At 35.9% G+C, this 22022-nt stretch overlaps 1 protein-coding gene across 1 annotated transcript; it reads right to left on the reverse strand.

Moving 5' to 3' along the window:
• Positions 1–8656: 8656 nt before the first annotated feature.
• On the reverse strand, positions 8657–12484 carry LOC104825797 (probable xyloglucan glycosyltransferase 12). The gene is made up of 5 exons (XM_010558185.2): positions 10963–12484; positions 10499–10807; positions 9944–10234; positions 9756–9869; positions 8657–9676 (listed from the first exon to the last, which is right to left on the reverse strand). The coding sequence occupies exons 1-5, from the start codon at positions 11755–11757 to the stop codon at positions 9038–9040; spliced, it is 2148 nt and encodes a 715-aa protein (XP_010556487.1). The 5' UTR covers positions 11758–12484; the 3' UTR covers positions 8657–9037.
• Positions 12485–22022: the final 9538 nt, after the last annotated feature.

A 22022-nucleotide genomic window follows, 5' to 3' on the forward strand; every position in this document is an offset into this window, starting at 1 on the left:
TTATGTCGATCGTCTTGTCGATGTAATCAACAAGATAAGAATTCTTGGCACTAAAGTTGAAGATGTTAAGATTGTGTAGAAAATTTGATTTATATACCAGAAAAGTTTGAAGCAACGGTGATGTCTTTGGAAAACACTAAAAATATGTCAAAAATCAAGCTATCAGAGGTCTTTAGTGCCCTTCAAGCGCAAGAACAAATGAGGCTTATGAGAAAGAAGTACTCGATGGAGTGCTCTAATAGCAAAAGCAAAAATAAATTCTACAGAAATTGGTGAGTAATCCATTGAACCGCGCAAGCATTGTGGTAAGAAGTGTCATCCACATTGGAAATGTTGGAAAAGACCCAATGTTAAATGTAGGAAGTGCGATAAAATAGGACATGTGGAGAAGATTTGCAAAGAAAAGAACATTGACAATATCAAAGTCGAAGCAAATAAGGCTGAAGAAAATGAAGTGGAACAACTCTTTGTGGCTTCATTTTTTTTTTCAAGAGGCGTGAATTGACATGTAAAAAAAGCTTTAGCCAAGGAGGAGTTTGTTGGTTTATTTTGGTTCAATATCAAGATTAAATGGTTTAACATAAGATTATGGTTGTGTCCATCATATGTTATGTATATTTTATATATATTAAATGGTTGTATTATGAATTTTATGTCGCAGTTTATAGTAGTTTTTTAATACTAGTTATGGGTAGTTTTAGATCTATAACCATAGGATAGTTATGATAGAGAAGTGGTAGTAAGAGTTATTATGTTACTATATATGTAAGACTTATATACGTTTGGATAGTATGAATAAATTAATTTTTATTTTTTAAGCATTCATTATATCATTTGAAACTTTGTTCAATTCAGAAACAGAGATTGTGTGTGTTTTGTTTTCTATTTTTGTTCAAGAACAAAGTTATATGTGAGAGACTTTCATTTTTTTTTTGAAAAATTTATAAATAAGTGTCACATGTTCTTCACAAATTCTTTAAAATCTCCGGTGAACCCAAAAATTGATTTCACGTATTTTTAGAATATATATTGTTTCTTGAGTTATAAAAGTTTTGTATGTTCATTCTATAAAAATGTTTAAAATATGATATATACAAAAATATATTAACCTTGATATTATTATTACTAAACTATTTTTAATTTGCACTCCTTAAGATGAACTATCAGCAATGAGTCCAATGACACAGATCCTGAGTTATCGAGTGAACTATATATTTCGTGAAGAGATTGGTAGACGAAATTTGGGAGATAAAGAATTCACCATTCTTAATCCGATTTTAGACAAAGTGATAATCAATAGCCAAATGTTTCATTTGTGAGTGAAAAATTGGGTTGACACAAAGATAGATGATACTAATGTTATCGTAATAAATAACCAAAGAGTGTGTGGGAGAAATACCAAATTCGTTGAGTAGATGGAGTGTCCATCACCTGGAAGTCAGAGGACGAAACACCAAGTGCTTTGATCTTTCACCTAGAAACCACAAGACGAAAATTCAACAATGACATCATTAGTATCACATAGTTTGTGTATTGAAATAAAGATTCTTCCATATGGAAGGTATGCAAAACACATAATCAAAATGAAGAGTGAATAGTAAAGGAATCAATGTGAGTGATAGGAAGAATGTTGTCATCACCAATCATGACACTCTCTCTACCACCATATGGGTTGTGAAGTGTAAGGTTCTCGAGATCCGATATAATTGATGTGAAACTCCACTATTCATAAGATACGACTTAACATTCTAAGAGGATAACGTAATGTGATAAATATGAGGCTAGTTCATCGGATTTTGACTGGATTGATCTCATGCACTCATACTCGGAAAGATGAGATCATCAAAATCAAGAAATTTACCCAAGAGAGCAATTCATCAGCCTTTAACTGGATTGACCTCATGCACTGATCCTCAGTTGGAGAGGGCTATAGACATCACCAAGGAGATAAGAAAATAAAAGTCTGAATTACTTGTAGGGCACGAAAACCGGATTTGTGCGACAGATTCCATCGGTGATAATAGTGGTTGTAGGAACTGGTGAATCGCCTTGAATGAAGTAATCAAGACGATAACTCTCAAGTAAGACAATCACCTAAACACTCCAAGTAAGATAATTGGATGAAGTGAACTTGGTGATATTATACATATTCTCTAAGAGAAGAATATATTGAGGCTCTTGTGGATTGAATACCGAGGCATGATTTTGATAAGCTCTTTAGGGTTTATACGAGGAAGAAGAAGAAGTGAGAAGAGAGAGAAGGAGCATGAGACAAGGTGGGGCTGAATCTATTACTAGAAAAGCACGAGGGAGGAACCAAGGAGCAAAAACAGAAGAATATTTATGGCAAGGAATAATTGTTTGGGATATTCTGCTATGCAAATAAGTTGTTGCAGGTGCCACCTCAGCTTCCTAATACTCAGTGAGCATTCTATATAGCTACGTTTTTATTTTGGGTAGAAGATTATCTGAGATATGAAATCTTGTGTATGGGAGAGAGGTATGCTTCTTGATAAACAATTGTAATTCTCTTTTATTCTTGAGGAATGCAATTGGTATTATATATCTATACTCTATCTATATCGTAACAAACCTGATATCAGAGCACCGATCCACCATGTCTCCTAAAGACCAACACTGTTTGGAACAGCTAGAAGATCTGGTAGCCTCGAAACATGGCAGATTTTGCATCCATGGGTGAACTTAGAGGAAACATGGGTGAGCTTCGTGGAAACGGTTCACAGATCCAAAAAGATGTGAGCAAGATGCAAGCAATGAGCCACATGATGGAGAATGTCGTCGAGGATTCTTAGTATGTTCTGATCATCGTCGTAAAAATCTAACCCTAAAGAAACTAGAAATTCATGTATTCGAAAGGTTAAACATTGCAGAATAAATGGTTCAAGCTCAACTCTACTTCAAGTTCAGAGCCATTTGCGAATAAAGACAAGCTTCCATTGAGGATGTTGAGCATCGATGGTGAAGCCCTAAACTGGTACGACTTGCAAAACAAAGAGGAACCCTTCGTGGACTGGAAGGATTTTAAATCACGTTTGATGGAGCGATTTGCAGAGCAGTTTTCCGGCAACGTTTGTGTTCGCTTATTTTCTTTGAAACAATCGGGTTTGGTGGTTGAGTATATGTGTGAATTCGAGGAGTTGTTGCCTTAGTTACCGAAAACTCCGGAGTCGATGCTCGAGAGTGCTTTTATCAATAGCTTACGTACCGAAATTTGACATATGCTCGAAGTGTTGGAACCGTTAGGATTAAAACAAACGATCAAAACGATACGGCATTTGGATGCAAGTCTCATCTGTGCAATGACTATCACAACTGGAGATCAACAAGCATGGTGATCGGCAATGACTCAGGCAGCAAACCCTTTTCACACCATTTCTTTGCCTACGTCGGGACCTATTGGGCTTCAGAGTTTTTGCCCATCTTGTTTGAAAGAACATGTCGCACTTCCGGTCACTGGGCCTCAATCTTTAGGGCCCTTATCTTCTGCAGCTATCGCGATGCAGAGGAATACACATGCTCCTTTTCGCAAGTATTCTGATGCGGAGCTTGATGAAAGCCGTCGCAAGGGAGTGTGTGTGACATCCGAAACCCGTATCCCGCAATACGAGTTGCGCCACATGGACAAGTAAAATAATAATAAAAAAAATCGCATTTCCAAAAATCCGCGGGAATTTAAAACTTTTATTTTTAGAGTTCAGCGGAAGAAACTTTCTTACATACATATACGGTACATTATTCCAGTTATAATTATACATACACAGTGGTAGTATCACATTATTACAAACCATAAAAGTCTACCACCGATATAACACAAACCGTTCCCCGAAAACGTAAATGTACCGTAGAGAATAATTATACATGATCACTCGGTAGGTCACAACAGTCTTCGATGTCCGCCCCTCGGCTACTGCTGCTCACGACCTGAAACGTTGCGTAACAACGTCCTAAGCTAATTGCTTAGAGAGTGAACTCGGGCGTAACCCGGAGTTCTATTCTCATGGTGCCAGGGAAAGCACAAACATATAGATATATGTGTGTATGTACTAATATTCTAATAAACGGGAATTGAACACATAAATCACAGTAAGCACGCAGCAAACACAATCAAGTCCACACGACAAGTCGGCCGTACGACAAGTCGCAGGACAGAGTCCGTCAAATCGTCTCTACGCGCACCATGCGTAGGTAGGTACTCCCCATGTGCATAGCACAACCACCTCTCTCCTCGGAATCCATCTACTCCTCAACCACTCGGAATCCGGCATAAGTATCTTTTTATTTTCTCCGCCCGAACACGTCACCCCACCCTAGCAACGATGTCACCTCTCGATGCTAGGCGTGTCCCCGCTCCGGCATTGATGTCACCTCTCAATGCCGGAGTTCACCTGACGTCGTCTACAACCGACGCCGTCGACTATAACGAGAGAGCCAATCGCTGCAACTCTCCCTTGCCGACCATCCGCCGCGGAAATACTTGTCAGGTTCGGGCCCGAACCTGGCAGAGTAAGTCCGTACCACCTCCTCGGGGGACCACAATCCACCCGAATCTCAGGTATATGTATTGCCTCATCCTCGGGAGACTCATCTCCCGGAATCCGCTCCGTCGCTACCTGTCATTCGGACGTTGGCGCGATTATATCATCGCCACATTCACAATCATATCCCATACGGGTGGCATCCGACCCGGATCGGATGGCCCGTAGATGGGACGCAATCTCGCAACCATCGTATAATCATTCACAAGCGTCCGTTTCTACAATCACGCGCTAAACGTTAATCCGAACCCCTCCGAATTAACGCTAGTGCCATGCCAGCTACCCCAATCACATGCGTTTATATAGTTTATTTACTATACATGCATTCCGCTTGTGTAGTCTTTTATATTTCTTTATATATTTTCTTTCATTCTCTTCATCGAGTTTACCGAATTGTACCTCCGGTATGACTTAGCTGGTCCCGGTCCGCCCGGATAACCAGTTCGGTTCATTCCGTGGTTTCTAACCTTACCTGTTTTCATTTTGGGTCCAGACTACGTGGGGTCCGGTCTGGCCCGTAATTCCGGTATAATTTATATTTTTCACTTTTTCATAATTTTAACCAGGGTCATATTAGACCCGTCTTATCATATTTTTCAATTTTCCTCGTGGTGAAATTTTTCAGTTCCGTTAATTTTTCAGTTCCGTCCAGTCGGTTGGAACGGACGTTCTGTTTGGTTCTATTTTATCCAGAACGGACGTTCTGTTTTACCAGAACGGACGTTCTGTCGTCCAGAACGGACGGTCTGTGTTAGAACGGACGTTCTGGACTTCGTCTTCAACCTCTGGACTTCTGTATTTCTCCAACAGACCTAGAACGGACGGTCTGACCTCAGACCGGACGTTCTGGTCCTCGGATTTTCACCAAAATACATAAACATGCATGGTTCACTATGGGTATAACACTAAAACTCATAAAATTACATGCAGAACACGAATCAAGCATCAATTTCACACGAAATCACTCAAAACCCAAAACCCCATGTCTAACAGACTTCCGAATTAAACTCGAATTCACTCACCTTGGGTTAAGCCCGTGCTATGGGTGACGGATGGGAAGCTTGGTGATGCTCTCCTTGTTCTGTAGAGACCGGATCGAGAGTAAATCTTCAGATTTTTAGAGAGAATTTCTGGGTCGAAGTTGAAGAACAAGTGAGGGCAGAAGGGTTGATTTATGGTCGAGATTAGACGAGTTTTCAGCAGCAATCCGGACCCAGGAGGGACCTAATCACGCGTTAGGGTCAAAAAGTCGAGTTTTCTGGTCGGATTTGTGCGCGGGGGTCATTTTCATTGTTTTTTTTTTTTTTTTTTTTTTTAAATCTGGGTTGTTACAGTGTGTTTCAGATGCGATGAAATGTATTTCTTTGGCCACCGTTACAAGAATCGAGAGCTATAGGTATTTTTGGTCAAGGATGAAGGTGAATTATGTTGCCGATTGAGGAGGAGCCATAACCAGAACAGGAACCTGTGGCAGAACAATCGGAGCTCGCGATGTTTTCCGTAAACTCTGTGGGTGGCCTCAATTCTCCTTCCACATTGAAGCTTCAAGGGTTTATCAAAGGTAAGTCAGTGGTTGTTCTCATCGACCCATGATTGACTCATACTTTCATCTCAATGGTGGATTTGGATACGATTGGTCTTTACCTTTCGTCAATGGCGATCTACAGGGTGTCATTGAGAACATGTTCCACCGCTCAGACACGGGAGATTTGCCACAGGGTTCGAATGCGTATGCATCATCTTGAAATGCTTGTCGACTTTCTGTCCTTGGAATTAGGCAACACATATGTTATTCTTGGCGTCCAGTGGCTGCGAACATTGGGCCAATTTCAAATGGGTTTTTAGCGATTGGAGATGCATTTCAACTTCGATCAAACGATAGTGACTATTAAAGGGGATCCATTCCTACAATCAAACGATAGTGACTCTTAAAAGGGATCCATTCCTACACTCATCCATGGTTTCATTCAATTCTTTTCTGAAAAAATATGTGGGATTATGAAGAAGGTTATATTGTGGAATTCAATTCTCTACACTCTGAGTCTTAGAAAAAATTCCATTCATCGATGCGGGTAGAGCAGTTTCTGCCTTTCTGGTCGGGTATGCTCAGATTGAACAATTGTAGAAAGAAGTGGAATCTGATTCCACAATTGTATATGAGAAAGACCTACCAATACCACTGCGTTTTGAACAAGGAGCCACTGATAGTTTCAAGCATGAGAGGGAGCTTACAGATCATGATGCCATGCTGGTGAAGTTACGCGCCAATTTTGCTCGAGCTCCGAATCGGATAAAGCAAGACACTGATGCTTCGCACTGAGATCAAGAGTACAATCCCGGAGATGGGGGTTTTCTTCAACTGCAGCCATTTAGCCAACAATCTGTAGTCCGCGACGCATATCAGAAATTTATTGCCAGTTTTTTTGCCTTTACAAGCTCAAGTGGGCTTGAGAATGATTGGATTTTCACTTAGTTCCACCCGGTCTCTCAAGGTTCTAATTTTGTGGTTGGATCTACCTCGCCATGGACGGACCCACATGTATGGGAGTGGGGCCCCATGCCCCCATATATTTAGAGAAAAAAATTAATTTACTTATAATTGTTATAAAATTTTGATAAAAAAGGTTGAAGGCCCCCGTTAAATTTTTTCTTAGGCCCCCTCCCATTCTTTTTTTCTTTTTCTAATTTCTTGCTTATCTAAATATTAGGTTTTAAAATATCATTTTTTAGTCTTATTTTCTATCTATTTTTTATTTTCTCTTTCACTTCTCTAAAAAAACACAAATATAATATTTTTTGTTTATTCATCAATTTCTATATTTTGATCATATTTATAAATTTGTTTATATATATATATATTCATATATTTGATTTATAGAAAAACCAATTGATAAATATTTCAAAAAGAAACTTTTTTTCTAAGACAAAAAAAACTTTGCATCAATATAGTAAAATTTCAATCAATAATATATCACATTATTAGGTTAGATCTCTCTCTCAACAAATTAATTTACATGATTTATTTTAGCATCTTGATGTTAAAAAATATATTAAAGACAAATTTTTAATGATAAATTTGTGAAAATAATTTTGCGTAATCATTTTGATAATCAATTTTTGAATAATTATATAATTTGTTTTTATCGAAAAAGGTATATTTCAGATAATTATAAATTAAATTGTTATATATAGATTTTAAAAAATGAAGAATAGTAAAATTTAATAATAGAATATAAACATTGTTTTGACATATTTTATTAACTTTTTTATAGATCTTTTATATATAATAATTATGACTCCACTCATAAATTTTTCTGGATCCGCCATTATACCTCGCCATGAGGTTTCGAGGAAACAGACGGGTTAGATTGCTGAGCAATTTCTTCAAATTCAATTTGAAAACAAGCTGAGGCTTAGGACGGGAGTATTATTAAGCTCTTTCGGGTTTATATCCGGAAGAAGAAGAAGAAGCGAGAAGAGAGAGGAGCAAAAGACATGGTGGGGCCAGATCTGTTATCATAGAAGGAGAAGGGAGCAACCAAGAGCTGGCTTTTATTTTGGATAGAGGATTATCTGAGATCTGAAATCTTGTGTATTGAAGAGAAATATGCCTCTTACTAAACAATTGTAATTCTCTGTTGTTCTCGAGGAATACAATTGATATTATATATCTACACTCTATCTATATACTAACATATCTGCAGCGGATGAGGATTGACAAATTGGCTGCAGAATGTCTATATACTAACATATTTGCGTGGGGAACGACATCCACACGCAGAATGTCATCAGCATGAATGGTTGACAAATTGGCTGAGACCGTGAAGAGGCCGAAGCCACGGACAGAGAACGGCGGACGCTCGCTCGCGAGTGTGCGGTGTCTGACTTGTGCGAGTGACAGACAAAGGGCCTAGAAGGTGCTTTTGTCGAAGATGTGTGACGAGGGTTGACGGCTAGGGTTTTCCTCCTGACCATATAATAGTTTTGTATATTGATTCCGTAAAAATGTTTACAATACGAACATATCATTAACCTGGTATTATTATTACATAAATACCCTTAATATGAATCACTCCAACGAAGAACCTGGAACAGCAGTGTCATCAAATTCCATGTTCTTCATGAAGAAACAGAGCAAAGTGTGTGTTTTTTTAACTAAAGAGCCGCTGTCGAATCTGAACAGATCTTTTCTTACAAAAGAATCTTTCTTACAGAAGAATCAGGATGTTTTTACCTTACAAACAACCATCCGCCATTTGTCTCCTCAGGCGAATCCAAGGATGGTCCACGGACGTGTATGTGTGATTGTGTGTCCTTTGATTCCATACAGATTTCTTCTTTTCCTGAGCTGTTTGGTCAGTGAAAGAGCGAATCTATGCCATCTCTCTGAGATTTCTTGCAGATAATTCAAAGTCTTGAACTTTACACGCTCCTAAGAAACCCTATAACCATTAAACCTTCCGGTGATGATGATGATGATGTCACTCCACTTGCTCTCCGATCAGATCAAGACCCACGAGCAAGAAGGAGATGCCCTGAAACAACAAGAAGTAGAAATGGACGCCTTGCGCAGATAAGAGACTTCGAGCCGAAGCCGTCAAGAGAAGGAATGCCAATGATAGCTCCTTCATGTATATCCTATTGTGCTTCTTCTTCTTCTTCTTGTTCATGGCGGCTTTCAGCTCTTGCTTCTCGATTTCGTCCCTCGTCTCAGGTACCGAAGCAACCCTTTGATGCCTCGGTTCCTTCAGGTCTTTCTCAACTAAGGCCATGAGATCGCCCTCGGATGAACGTCCCGATTTCTTCGTGACTACCCATTCGTAAGCACTTCCCAGTTGAAACAGACCCGAGATCATGGCGTTGAACTTGGTCACTGACATTGTGTTCTCAAAGAGAAGGTACGGGACGATAAAGGGAAATGATTTCGGGGCAGGGAGGATGTTGAGGAACGACATAGTAGCCGGAATGTAACACACAACCCAAGCAGGGAGCTCGGCCTCGGGGACAAACATCGTCATCGGCAGGATTATGCAGAAGAGCGTGAATGAGTAGAAGGGTAAGATCAGTTTCCTGAGGAGGAAGAAGAGGAAGATCATATTGAATTTCTTCCATATGCTTATCTGCAAAAGGGCCATAGACAAAAAAACAAATGATTCATCGGATATTATTACATAGAACGAGCGAATATATTTGCCTTGCCTTGGATTTGATTACAGCGGGCAAACAAAGGCGAAACAATTGCATTGGTCCGGAGTGCCATCTGTGCTGCTGTTTTCTGTAAGCTTCATACGATTCCGGTAATTCACATTGGCACTGAAAAACACGGAATCGGATTAGCAGAGAATCATACCCGTCATAGAAAGCATTTGGATTTTGCATTGTTATACCTCAACATCGTTTAGAAAGATGAATTTCCAGCCGTGAAGATGAGCTCGGACAGCAATGTCCATGTCCTCGACAGTCGTTCTCTCCAACCAACCGCCGGATTCTTCCAACGCTTTAATCCTCCAGACACCGGCTGTTCCATTGAAGCCGAAGAAATTCAAGAACACCCCGTTCACTTGCTGTTCAACCTCGAAGTGAAATGCCAAGTTTATGAGCTGTAGTCTCGTCAACAAGTTCTCGTCCTTGTTCACAAAGGACCATCTCGCCTGAACCAGCCCGAGCTCCTCATTATCCTGAGAATTAAACGAAAACCCGGATTAGAATATAAGCTTATGCATTGGATAAAGTATCTTCAAATGGATGAATGAATTAAGATTGTAAAGAAAGGCAGAGACTTTCCACAGAGATCCAAATATGGTAACTAAGCCAAGACAGCTTTCCATTATCAGTAACTTGACTAACTTTCAAAAACCACTACCTAAACACTGCTCATTTCCATATAAATGCAACGGATTTCTAAATTTCTAATCATTTAGGATCCAACTTCGGAAATTGACCTTAAAATGAGGGATGGTGCGGATGAGAAAATCAGGGGTTGGCTGGAAATCGGCGTCGAAGATGGCGACGAATTCGTAGTCTTTGACGTAACTGCAGTTCATAGCAGACTTGAGATTGCCAGCTTTGTAGCCTTCTCTGATCTCACGGTGCCTATACACGATTCGAGCTCCTTCGTCCTGCCATTTTTGGACCTCCTCTTTGATCAAGCTCTGCGCCACTGGATCGTCGGAATCATCCAGAATCTGAATCAAAAGTTTCGATTTTGGCCAGTCTAAGCTACACACAGCCGCAATGGATTGCTGATAAACCTACACAAAAAGAGAACAATGAAAAACCAGAAAGCAGGGACTGTAAATTTCGATTATTTTGGCAGATTCGGGCCGTGGAATCGACGAGAGAAACCAGAGACTGTAAATTTCGATGCTTTCGGAAGATTCAGGTAGTGGGATCGAGGAAAGTTTACCTCTTTCTCGTTGCACATGGGGATCTGGACAAGGACCATGGGGAAGAACCCATTCTCGCCGGATTCGAGATCGGAGACGGCGTCTGATTTGGGGACAGGTTTGATCTTCTTGAAGCGGATCCAGAAACAGCCGAGACAGAGGATGAGCCTGTCCAAGCTCTGGATGAGGAACAGAACGATGCAGACATTGGCCAGGAACTGAAGCGGAGGAGCGATATACTCCACTCGAAGCAGGACCCATCTCGTGTAGACCCAATCGAAGAATCCTTTGAATTCAAATGGCGAAACCGTGAAGATGTACTGAAGCTGCAGATTCGGAGCACCGAAATGCCATCCCTTGAAGTAAGCAGCGACTTCGAAGGCGAGGAGAAGAACAGACACCCACAAGAACACCTTAATGCAAGAGTAGAACCTCGATTTCCCTGTCGGGTTTTCGGCATCCGGCGAGGAGGAGGAGGAGGAGACATCCTGGTCTGTGTCTTCGGTGTCGGTGCGACCGGCGGCGACGCGGCGGCGGACGGCAGCGCCGAGGGCGATCAATGCGGAGCCGAGAGAGGTGAGACAACCTGCGGCTCGGTGGGCTTTGAGGAGGAGGACCCACGTAAGCTGTCGAGCGTTCTTGTTCCGAGCTTTGTCCCGGATTCCGACCGGCGAAGTGTGACCGCCGACGAGGAAATCTTCCTCCGAGGGAGACTCAAGCTCCACCATTGACCAGTTGTTCGGATTCTCCATCTTCACCACCACTGGAATACCCTTCCGATTCTCTTCAGCCCACCACTGAAACGAAGGTGCCATTTTTTTTCTTCGCTTCACCAGATCAAAACTGAGAAATCACGGAGAAAATGTAGATGAAGAGAGGAAAAGGACGAGAACCCAGATGGAATCAGGAGCCGGACAAGAAAACCCAGAAGGGAAATTAGGAAAAAAAAAATGGCTACAAATCTAATCCCGTTGCCACCGAGAACACCGAGGGGAGGAAGACGAAGCAGACGCGTGTTAATGGAGTGGGAGAAGAATGATGGAAGAAGAACTGTTCCCGAGAAGAGGAGATGAATGAGAGTAGAGTGCGCATTTGAATTTGAAGAAAACGCACAATGCCGCAGATTAGGTTACAGTCGAATCACAAGCTTGCAACCGAAAACCAGAGAAAACATAGATAGAATAAACTTTAAAAAGATGTAATTAGCAGAAAAATATGAAATGAGAGAGAGAAAGTGGTAACAGCTCAACACGTCCTTTTTTATTTAAGCCAATTTGTGTCGAAGAATATACAAAAATCCACAAGAATAAATCGAGGAACAAGACGAAGGGGAGAGAGAGAGATGACGGTCTCTTCCTTTAGTATTCCCTTTTTTCCCCAACATTTAAAAAAAAAATCTCTTTTTTTTTTATGGGCAAAAAGTTTGAGACTTTAAAGGAATTTATGGATTTCACCGCGAGAATTAAGAACCCTAATCTCCTAAAGAAAAAGGGTTATTATGATTTTGAGTAATAGCAAAGAATTTATTACCATTTTTGAAATAACAACTCCGCTAATCAAATAAAACCCAAAGGCAAAGCATTTGTAAAGCAATAAAAGAATAATCAAAGAGGATCTGGAAATTTTTGTGCAACACCCAAACAAGAAATAAAATTGGGTTTTGGGATTTTTTTTTCATAGTTTTTTTTTAGCTAAAGGGATTACGATTTTACTGTGATGAAATCGTAACGAACGAGTGGATGAAATCGAAACTTTTTCAGCACCGTTCATTTTATGTATTTGCCTTTTTATAATCCCGTTTTTAGTTAATACGGGCATTTTTTTTCATCTTTTTGTTCATTTTTTGTTAATTAAATTTAAATCTACGTACCCTTCACGCGCCCTCATCATTAAATAAGTTTAAAACATTATTATTATTATTATTATTATTTATTTTTGTTATTGTCGCTGTGTTTGCATTTACTCCGGTTTGTACTGAACCACGCGGTGAATTTGTATATTCGTAAAGTAATAATGCAAAATATAATTCTCTACAATACCAATAGTTACGTTAAATTTTATTTTTGGTTCGAAATGTCTCCATTTGATTAGAATTTTGGAAAAAAAAATAGCTCTATAAAATATTTTATTTGGATTCAATTTATGCGATTTCATTTTCGATTTACTCCGGTTTAATTTCTGCGTGTATGTCACGCGCTCCATACCCAATATCAACTGGCGAAAAACCAGTGAGGAGATAAGTTATTCAATTACTAAATTAACCTTAATTACAGGTGAGCACCGACAATGTTCAGTCCATTGATGAGACCACACATCGAGGGCTAATTTGGGAAAATCACTTAAGATAAATCCCCGTTCGTAACGGACAAATATTTTCTGTGGTGTTAGTACGGTTTTTACTGTGATCCTTATCCTAACCACTGTTGCGTTCACCGGCTTATGCGTCAAATTCTAACCGTACGATATTATTACCGGTGGTAAATCTGATAGATCTACGGCTGTGAAAACGTGTATTAGTTGCACTGTAATAGAACGTTCTGTCATGGTACTTCGTATGCTATGCATACTAGGGTTTTGGACCATAATTTTTTAATGTTTTTTTTTTTAAATTTTGTTGGCTGTAATATTTGTTTTATAAACTTAAGTTTAAAATATTGTCTGTTTCGATGAAAATAAAATTTAAATCCTTCAAAAATATGTAATGAAAAACTAAAAACCAAATCTTTAAAAAATAAAATTATCAAATACAATATAATATCATACAGCTGACTGAATTTCTATATTTTAGTTTATTATATTTTCAAGTCACATTTTTATATTTTTAAAAAGTTAGATATATATTTAGATTATTTGATATTTTGATAAATTTTCTGGATGTTGTATCTATTAAAAAAAATTCTGCATTTAATATTTTTTGGGTAATATTAATTTGTGATAATCTTATTATATTTTTCTAGGGGTAACGAATCGAGACGTTTCTTAAAAAACGAATTATTAAGAAGATAATAATGATTTCTAGGCGATAAATATGCTATAATTACACGGAGGGAGGGAGATAAAATTCCAAATGGGGCATGAGAAAATCGGACACGTGTGGGATAGTTGGAGAACACGTGACCAATGTAGGGATGAGTCTCTGAAGAGGCGACACGTGTCACGACTCATGTCTATCCCGGCGACAGTTGTCGTGCTCCGGGGACAATGAGTCCCCTGAAGATGAAACGTCATCGTTTTCAGTTAACAGAATAGGATTAGTGGGTTTAGAATATACTGTTTTGTTTCGGTTTATATAGGGTGGTCAAAATATCCAAAAAAATCCGAATTGATCAGTTATTTGATTCGTATCCGAACCGAAAATTCGGATATCTGGAGTTTATAGATCGGATACGGATATTTATTTGGAGATATTTGTCAGATACAGATATTAAAATTAAATTATCTGATATATTCGATCTGATCTATATTTTGTAATAATATTATTAAATATAAAAATAATTTGGTATGAAAATTTAAAATGCTTAATATTTACACTTTTTATGATTCAATAAAAATTTTATATGCATTTAGATTTATAATGTTTAATCTTTTGGATATTAAGATTTACTATTTTAATGTTTAGAATTTTGAATATATATGTATGTGATAGATTATGATTGTATTTGTATTTTAGTTGATTTGGAATGTTTAAATATGAATTTTAAATTTGTGAATATCATTTATCTTAAATAAATTATATATTTTATTTACGTTTGAATTTGTTATTTAATTTAAATTTAAATTTTTTAATAACATTTTAGATCGGATATAGATATCTGAAAATATCCGTGATTTTTATGAATATCTGAAATTACGGATATTTGAAAATTACGAATCGGATACAGATATTAAATCGAATATTTGTGTAGATCGGATACAAATATGGATATCTCAAAAATCTCCGAATATCCGATTCATGTTCACCCCTAGTTTTTGTACGAATAATATTGATATTAATATTATATTTGAACCAATAATATTATTGTATTCTAAATTTAGTTTGAATTTGCTAATATAGAATGGTATTATTCCACATTATAATTAAGGTAATAAAAATCAAACAACATAAACGGTCGCCTCAATTATTTAGAGGTTTTATATTGTATATTATTTTTATATAAAATTAAATTTCAAAATTTATAATTTTTAATTAAATTTTATTAAATATAATATAAAAAATTAATTTAAATAAGCATTTTTAAAATAAACGTCATTCAAATGAAATTATGATTGTGTTTAATAAAAACAAAGAAGATAACTTTTTATATAAACAATTTGACTAAAAATATTAAAATTAGAGAAAAAAATTGAATAACTTAGAAAATTATGATATTTCCTTACAAAAACTAAAAAATATTCAACATCATAATAAGCAAATTAATAAAAGATTAGAAACATATGTAAATCTAACTAAAATAAAGCGGTTGAAACTAACGCTTAAGTTAAAATCACACATTATATATATATATATATATATATATTGATTAATACAAGTTGGGAATGAGCGAGACTACCAAGGCGAGTGAATATTTGGTAACTAAAACCGAAATTAAATATTTAATAATCTAACCGAAAATCCGAAAGGAACAAAACCGGAATTGGAATATTCAACCCGAGCTGACTAATAATTACATCGCATTTTAAAAATTTGATGAACAAATTTAACACGAACGAAAGATTTTTTTAAAAAAAAATGAATCTATAGGTTTCATCGTATATTATACAATTTCGACTAAATAAATATATATATATGTTGTCTTGTTGATAAGAACAAATATAGAAATTCAAAAATGAATATGACTAATACACACGGAAGTATTAATCTTAATTTAGTGTTATATATGCCTGGACACAACATTTAGTGATCTTTCATGCATTCTTATTTTTCGTGAATTACAATCCCGTAATTGTCTAAGCTTTTATATGGTTTTTCTATTTTTATTTTATTTTATTCAACTTTGTTTATAATCCGAAATTTCATTGTAATTTGATTCAACTACATCTCATAAAAAAATAAAAATAAAATCCATACAAATATCTTTTCTTAAATAAAAATTTGAATTTATATTGAAAATATAACATCCGGAGATCATTAGCGAATATTGAAACTACATTAACACACCAAGACGACACTTTTCAATATATTTTATCATCATGCATACCGATATACACTTTTCAATATATCACTCATTATTACATTACTGTACAGCGGACATGATTAATTTTTGGAGTTATCTCGCAACATATAGCCGAAAAGATATGTGTATTTCGTTGGTATGATTAGTTCAATCAATTATTTTAAACCATCTCTAATTGTGCAGTCTTATATCTACACAATCCTCGAATCTCTCTCGTTACGGTGCATTCGATTCATTGATTTCTCTATCTCTAGGGTCTAATGGTACTAAAAAAATCAATCTTTGTTAATTTTATTTGCACCGACGATCCCTTTTTACCCGTATACTAGTTCGGACTATCAAAGAAAAGGAGCAAATCTCCAAGTTGAGCCATCATATTTTGGGTTATTCAACTTAAGACGAAAATAACAAACAAATGGAGAAATTGAGTAGGCATTATATCAAAAATACCCTTATCGTGTTATTTTGACTTTAACACATATCATTCTCCATCTATGATCATGTGACTCATGTGATCTAAAATATCGTGTGATCACATTTTCATTTTATGGTGATCACATTAATTCATTATGTTTATACCGTATATATCTTACTAAATCATTTGATTAAAACATCATAAATTTAACATTATAAGCAATGAGATCAACATGTGGCCACACTATATTTCGGGTCATATAGATCACATGGTTACAACGGAAAAAATGTATGTGGAAGTTAAAATAACAAAATAAGGGTATTTTTGATAATGTTCCAATTGAGTAAGCTTTATCGATATATATTTTTTTTAAATAAAGACATTAAAGAAAGAGGCCCTACCAAGCTATGCATGCGAGAGAATTAGCGAAGCCTCATCATGGTATAATTACAATATCAATAAAGAGATTTTCCATTACAAATTTTCTCCGTGGGGAAAGAAAAGAACCGCGTCGCCGGTCCATGGGAATATATATGATTCTTTTCAATAAAATAATTTTATGTTGGCGGCTTAGAGCGAAATGCTAACGCTTTTGTTCTGGTGGAGGATTAATTAAACTTTCGCATATTTTTTTTTAAAAAAAAGGATAATTGGTCTTTGAATTTAAATATAAAATAAAATTAGATTCCTTTCGTAATTATATATACACACGGTTATGTAACGAATAGATGGTTTGCAAAATGGGGTGCTTTTGGGACGGTATGTCTCTAAGGGTGGTCCAAGGGACTATGCCGACACATTTCCATGATGTCTTTATTTCTTATTTAACAAAAATGTTAAAATTTTAAAATAGTTAAGCCTATCAAAATTTTATTTGATTTGGTCGAGAAATTTTTTGTGTAGTATATAATATGGGAGAAGAAATTAAGTTTTTAGGACTAATATATTTAAGTGTTTGAATTTTTTAAAATTTAAGGATGATATATACATATATATATATATATATATTATAAACCCATATCTTTCTTTATATCTTATATTATTTTTTTTGGAAAATCATATATTAATATACGGATTTATAAAAAATCAAAATAAATACATCAATATTAAAATTATCAAATAAATAAATAAATTTTTGTATAACTTATAAATTAAACCCTAAACTTTATAAAAATATTTATGGATTATCGTCAAAAAAACTCTATATTTTTTTCAGATAAAAATTTTTATACTTTTTTACTTATTAAATAAATCCTGGATTATTTCTATTTGATTTATAAATTATCTTATTTTCATATTATTAATCAATATATCATTTTTTCATATTATTAATCAATATATCATTTTTTCATAACATGCGTTGACGAATCATTAACAAATTTGTCAAACTATATTCACATTATATTAATATACCAAGTCATTAATAATAAAATATATAAAAATTAATTAAAAATAAAAAATAAAAATGATAGAAAAATAATAATAATTAAAAACTTTTAAAAATATGTACAAATCTTTATATATATAGAAAAAGATTTGTATGTATATTTTATTTTATTTTTAAAATTTTAAAATTTTAACTAATTTTTAAATATTTTATTTTTAATGACGTGATATATTTATCTGATATAAATATGATTTGGTACGTCCGTTAATGACATGTCAGTTCGTCAGTCATTATTGTTACGAAATCGATATATATTGATTAATAATTTGAAAATACAGTAATTTATATTATGTAAATAGAAATAGTTCATGATTTATTTAGTAAATAAAAAAATATAGAGTTTTTTTGTTGACTTAAAAAAAAATATAAAACTTTTTTTTTGCGATTTCTCCAAATATCATTGCATAATAAGCAAGTTAACCAAGAAAACATTGAGATTCTAACAAGGAAACGTCGTATGGAACTATATTTTTCTCATGAATGTATCTTTTTGAAATTTGAATTTATTTGACATGATTCAGTGTCTTTGATAAGGGCCCATCGAAGAGGGAAAAGATGTCATTCTTTTCTCGTGTGTCGTCGTCATGTGGCTGTCTTTTGTGTAACATTAAGTTTATGTTACAATAAGGGAAACCCGAGGTGAGTTAGTTAAGGAGCATGGCGGGAAACCATGAGGTCAGGGATTCGACTTTTCCCGCCTTCTTAAACTCTCACCTGTCGCCTGTCAGTTACGGCTGATTTACCACCTACACGTGTGTCGCAGGCTCGTGCGTGTAGGTTTGGGTTTACTCGGCGTTGCAGGCCCAAAAGACCACCGCTGTGACCCCTTGGTTAGCGAGCCACCGACTGCGCCACAGACTGCGTCATAGGCCACTGCTGTGACCAGGGATTAGCGAGCCCGAAGGACTACGCTGAGGTCGGGGTTCCCAATATATCAAAAAAAAAAAGTTTATGTTACAACATTCATTTGAAAGAAAAAAAAACATTATGTCTAGCTATTTTATTGTTTTTAAATATATAGTTTGTATATAATCTCATTTTAAATACGTAAAATATCCTCTTCGAGAGTACACCAAACTAACAACAAAGAAAACGTGCAAACTAAATTAATTATTCATCTAGGTGTGTTTGTTTGTTAATTTATTTAAATAAAACCCTTTATTTGTCGCCATATTATTTTAAAATATAAGATTTTTTTTTTAAAAGTAAATGACATAATCAATTGTTTTTTTAGTTTACTTTCTAATTTTATTAGAAGTGAGAGATAATGGGATTTTTATGGGCTTTGGTGGAAAATGGGCCAATCGTAAGCATTTCAGATTGCAAATAACAAAAATTATTTGCAAGTAACAAAAAATGGTACTATCTAAAATATATTATTTTGAAAGTCATAAATGGATATATTTGCATTTTCCTTGCATGCGCATAAAATCTTCTAAAAATTACAAAATAATAAATTTTATTTTATTTTTAGATAAATTTTAATTTTTCAATCGAGCTGAAGTTTATATCTTGCTTCCACGTTTTACCTTCTGTCCTTTGCGTTGAGGTTTGATTTCTATTTGACTTAATTAAAATCCAGCTTTTATTCCAAATATTGATTTTTATTTTTCTGACTGTTCATTTCTAATTAAATATTCATAAAAAATATATCATCCGGCTATATTTTATTCAATTTGATTTATATTTATTAACTGATATAACAATCATAGTAGGTTCCATTTGTAGGAATATATTCTCCTTCAACCTCGATTTAATTTATAATATCCAAATGATGCATCTCATCCGGTTATCGGCATCTCTCGATCGGTTCGGTTCAAGAAATCGAAACCAGTAGATGTTGATTAAACCATCAGACCAACATCATCTCCAATAAAACTGAAATGATCCAGTCTTTTTTTTTTGATAATATGTGATTTGTCAAGGGTGGAGTTCGAACCTGGGTGGAGCACTCTTTGCGCATACCCACTTACCAGTTGAGCCAATCATTCTTGGCGAAAGGATCCGGTCTTCCACTTGTGTAGGAGTTGATCTCCACTTGTAAGAATACAGAAGTGTAATCGCGTACCGATTTTGTCGATCTTATCCTTGGTTGAAATCACAGTCTTCAGATTCTCTGAACGATGGTCGAAAACCGGCTACCAGAGTCGGAATCGCAGATTGACAACCCAGATGCTACTCACCAAAACTGATAATTCATGTTTTCTTTTCTGATGTTTTCTGTATATCCATTTGTCATATAGAACCTATACTTTTATAGGATTCAAGTGGTGTTTATGCAAGAGACACAATCGGTACAATGGTTATATTCTACGGTTATGTCTTTTCTCACATACACCCTTTCACCGGGTGTTTCAACCGTCATCTCCCACTCACCCGTGAAAGGTAATGACTTTTACCAGTTCTGAGTTCATACTAGCAAATGGGTCGTGTGACCACCGAATACACCTGCATGCGGGAGCTCCAAACTAGAAACCCACACAGGGCCAGAATGGAGACATCAACCTCGGAGAAGAAAAAGAAAATAAATACACGATGTATTCTATACCCTAGGTTCACTTTGTCACATCGAGTCTAGTATCCCTTGACCCCTCAATAAAATAAATAAAGACGATACTTAACTCCCACTACTCCATATGTATTCCCAGTTATGATAAGTACACAACAAATTATAACTGGCCGGCCGGTGAACACATATGAGTGATATGACAATACTTTACCTTCCTTTCGCCCTACTACTACTTAGTTTCGAGTCGACTGCTTTCCTAGACATGCCCCAATAGATCGAATCACTCGTGACCATAGGAAGCACACTAAAGTAGCAAACATCAACTCTACGCTTCGTAGCATAGTCAAAGTCATAAGGGTATACTCGTATAATCAATATACGATATCAAGTACTCACACAGTGATGAAGCAGGGATCCATTCACTCACTTACTTGATTGGTCATATCTCTAGCACATACAGTATGAAATGTATGCTATGGTGGAGATTCTGCCTCACGGAGTGTACGTCACTCAACACCATACAGGTCCTAGTCTAGTTGCTACTCAAGCGACTAACCCGAACTCACAATATGCTTGCTCTCTAAAGCATCATATAGGATTCGCACCTGGCTTCTACATAGGTTTCATGGATGGTGGAATAACATCCATGTCGGCTCCAAAACAACTCTAAGCCTCATCTAGGTTCTTACCAAGGCGACATATAATGAAATAAATCGAGTTCGTCTCCCAATGACCCAATTCATTCATGTCTCATCTTTACTCGCTCCCAGAGCGTCAGAGGCGATTGCTCATATGAGAAAGCCAATCATAGCCTATGGACATACAAATCATTATACTAGTGGTACTTTTCACGACTCAGAATGGACATCAATAATACCTTATTAAAAACTGATCGTACAATACAATAAAGTCAACTGAATACATAAACATAGTTCACATCCTTCGTAATCCTAGGGATCTAACATGTCTAATAAACAAATCCCTAGCGATAGGCTTCGTGAACGGATCTGCTACCATCTCGGTAGTCGGGATGTATCTCAAGACCACTTCCTTCTGTGCCACTGCGTCTCTTACAAAATGATATCTTATGGCTATGTGTTTGGTTTTTCCATGATATTTGGGATCCTTAGTGTAATAACCCGTTCCCGAAAATATGGAATAAGACAGAAAAACCGTGATCAAAGTCTAAAGGACCGAGGATTAGGATCTAAAATTCTGGAATAAGATTTTGAAATAAATTTAAAGCTTAATAAAAGTTAGAGATAAAATAAAAATGAAATTCTGTTAAATGCTAGACTATACTTGTAATGCAAGAAAGTCGATTTTAACACAGTTGAAAACCCAACGGCCAACATTATTTTATAAACCTTTTCCGATAAAAATATAAATCAAAGAATAAAATATCTATTCTAAAATGTGTACGTGATTATGTGAATTATTTAGGATAAAATAAATTCTAACCCAAAAAAAAAAATATATATATATAATAACAAGAAAAGCATTATATGAAGTGCTAATAAACGCACCATACAAAA

This window comes from Tarenaya hassleriana, unplaced genomic scaffold, assembly GCF_000463585.1.
Source record: "Tarenaya hassleriana unplaced genomic scaffold, ASM46358v1 Cleome49, whole genome shotgun sequence".
Lineage (NCBI taxonomy): Eukaryota > Viridiplantae > Streptophyta > Magnoliopsida > Brassicales > Cleomaceae > Tarenaya > Tarenaya hassleriana.

Bases quoted from the DNA above. Each gene is read 5' to 3' on its own strand.
- LOC104825797 (XM_010558185.2), bottom strand. From the start codon at position 11,757: ATGGCACCTTCGTTTCAGTGGTGGGCTGAAGAGAATCGGAAGGGTATT. The intron at 10,235-10,498 runs GTCAATTTCCGA...TTTAATTCTCAG, and splicing joins GCACCATCCCTCATTTTAAG to GATAATGAGGAGCTCGGGCT. The intron at 9,677-9,755 runs GCAAGGCAAATA...GCCCTTTTGCAG, and splicing joins CCGCTGTAATCAAATCCAAG to ATAAGCATATGGAAGAAATT.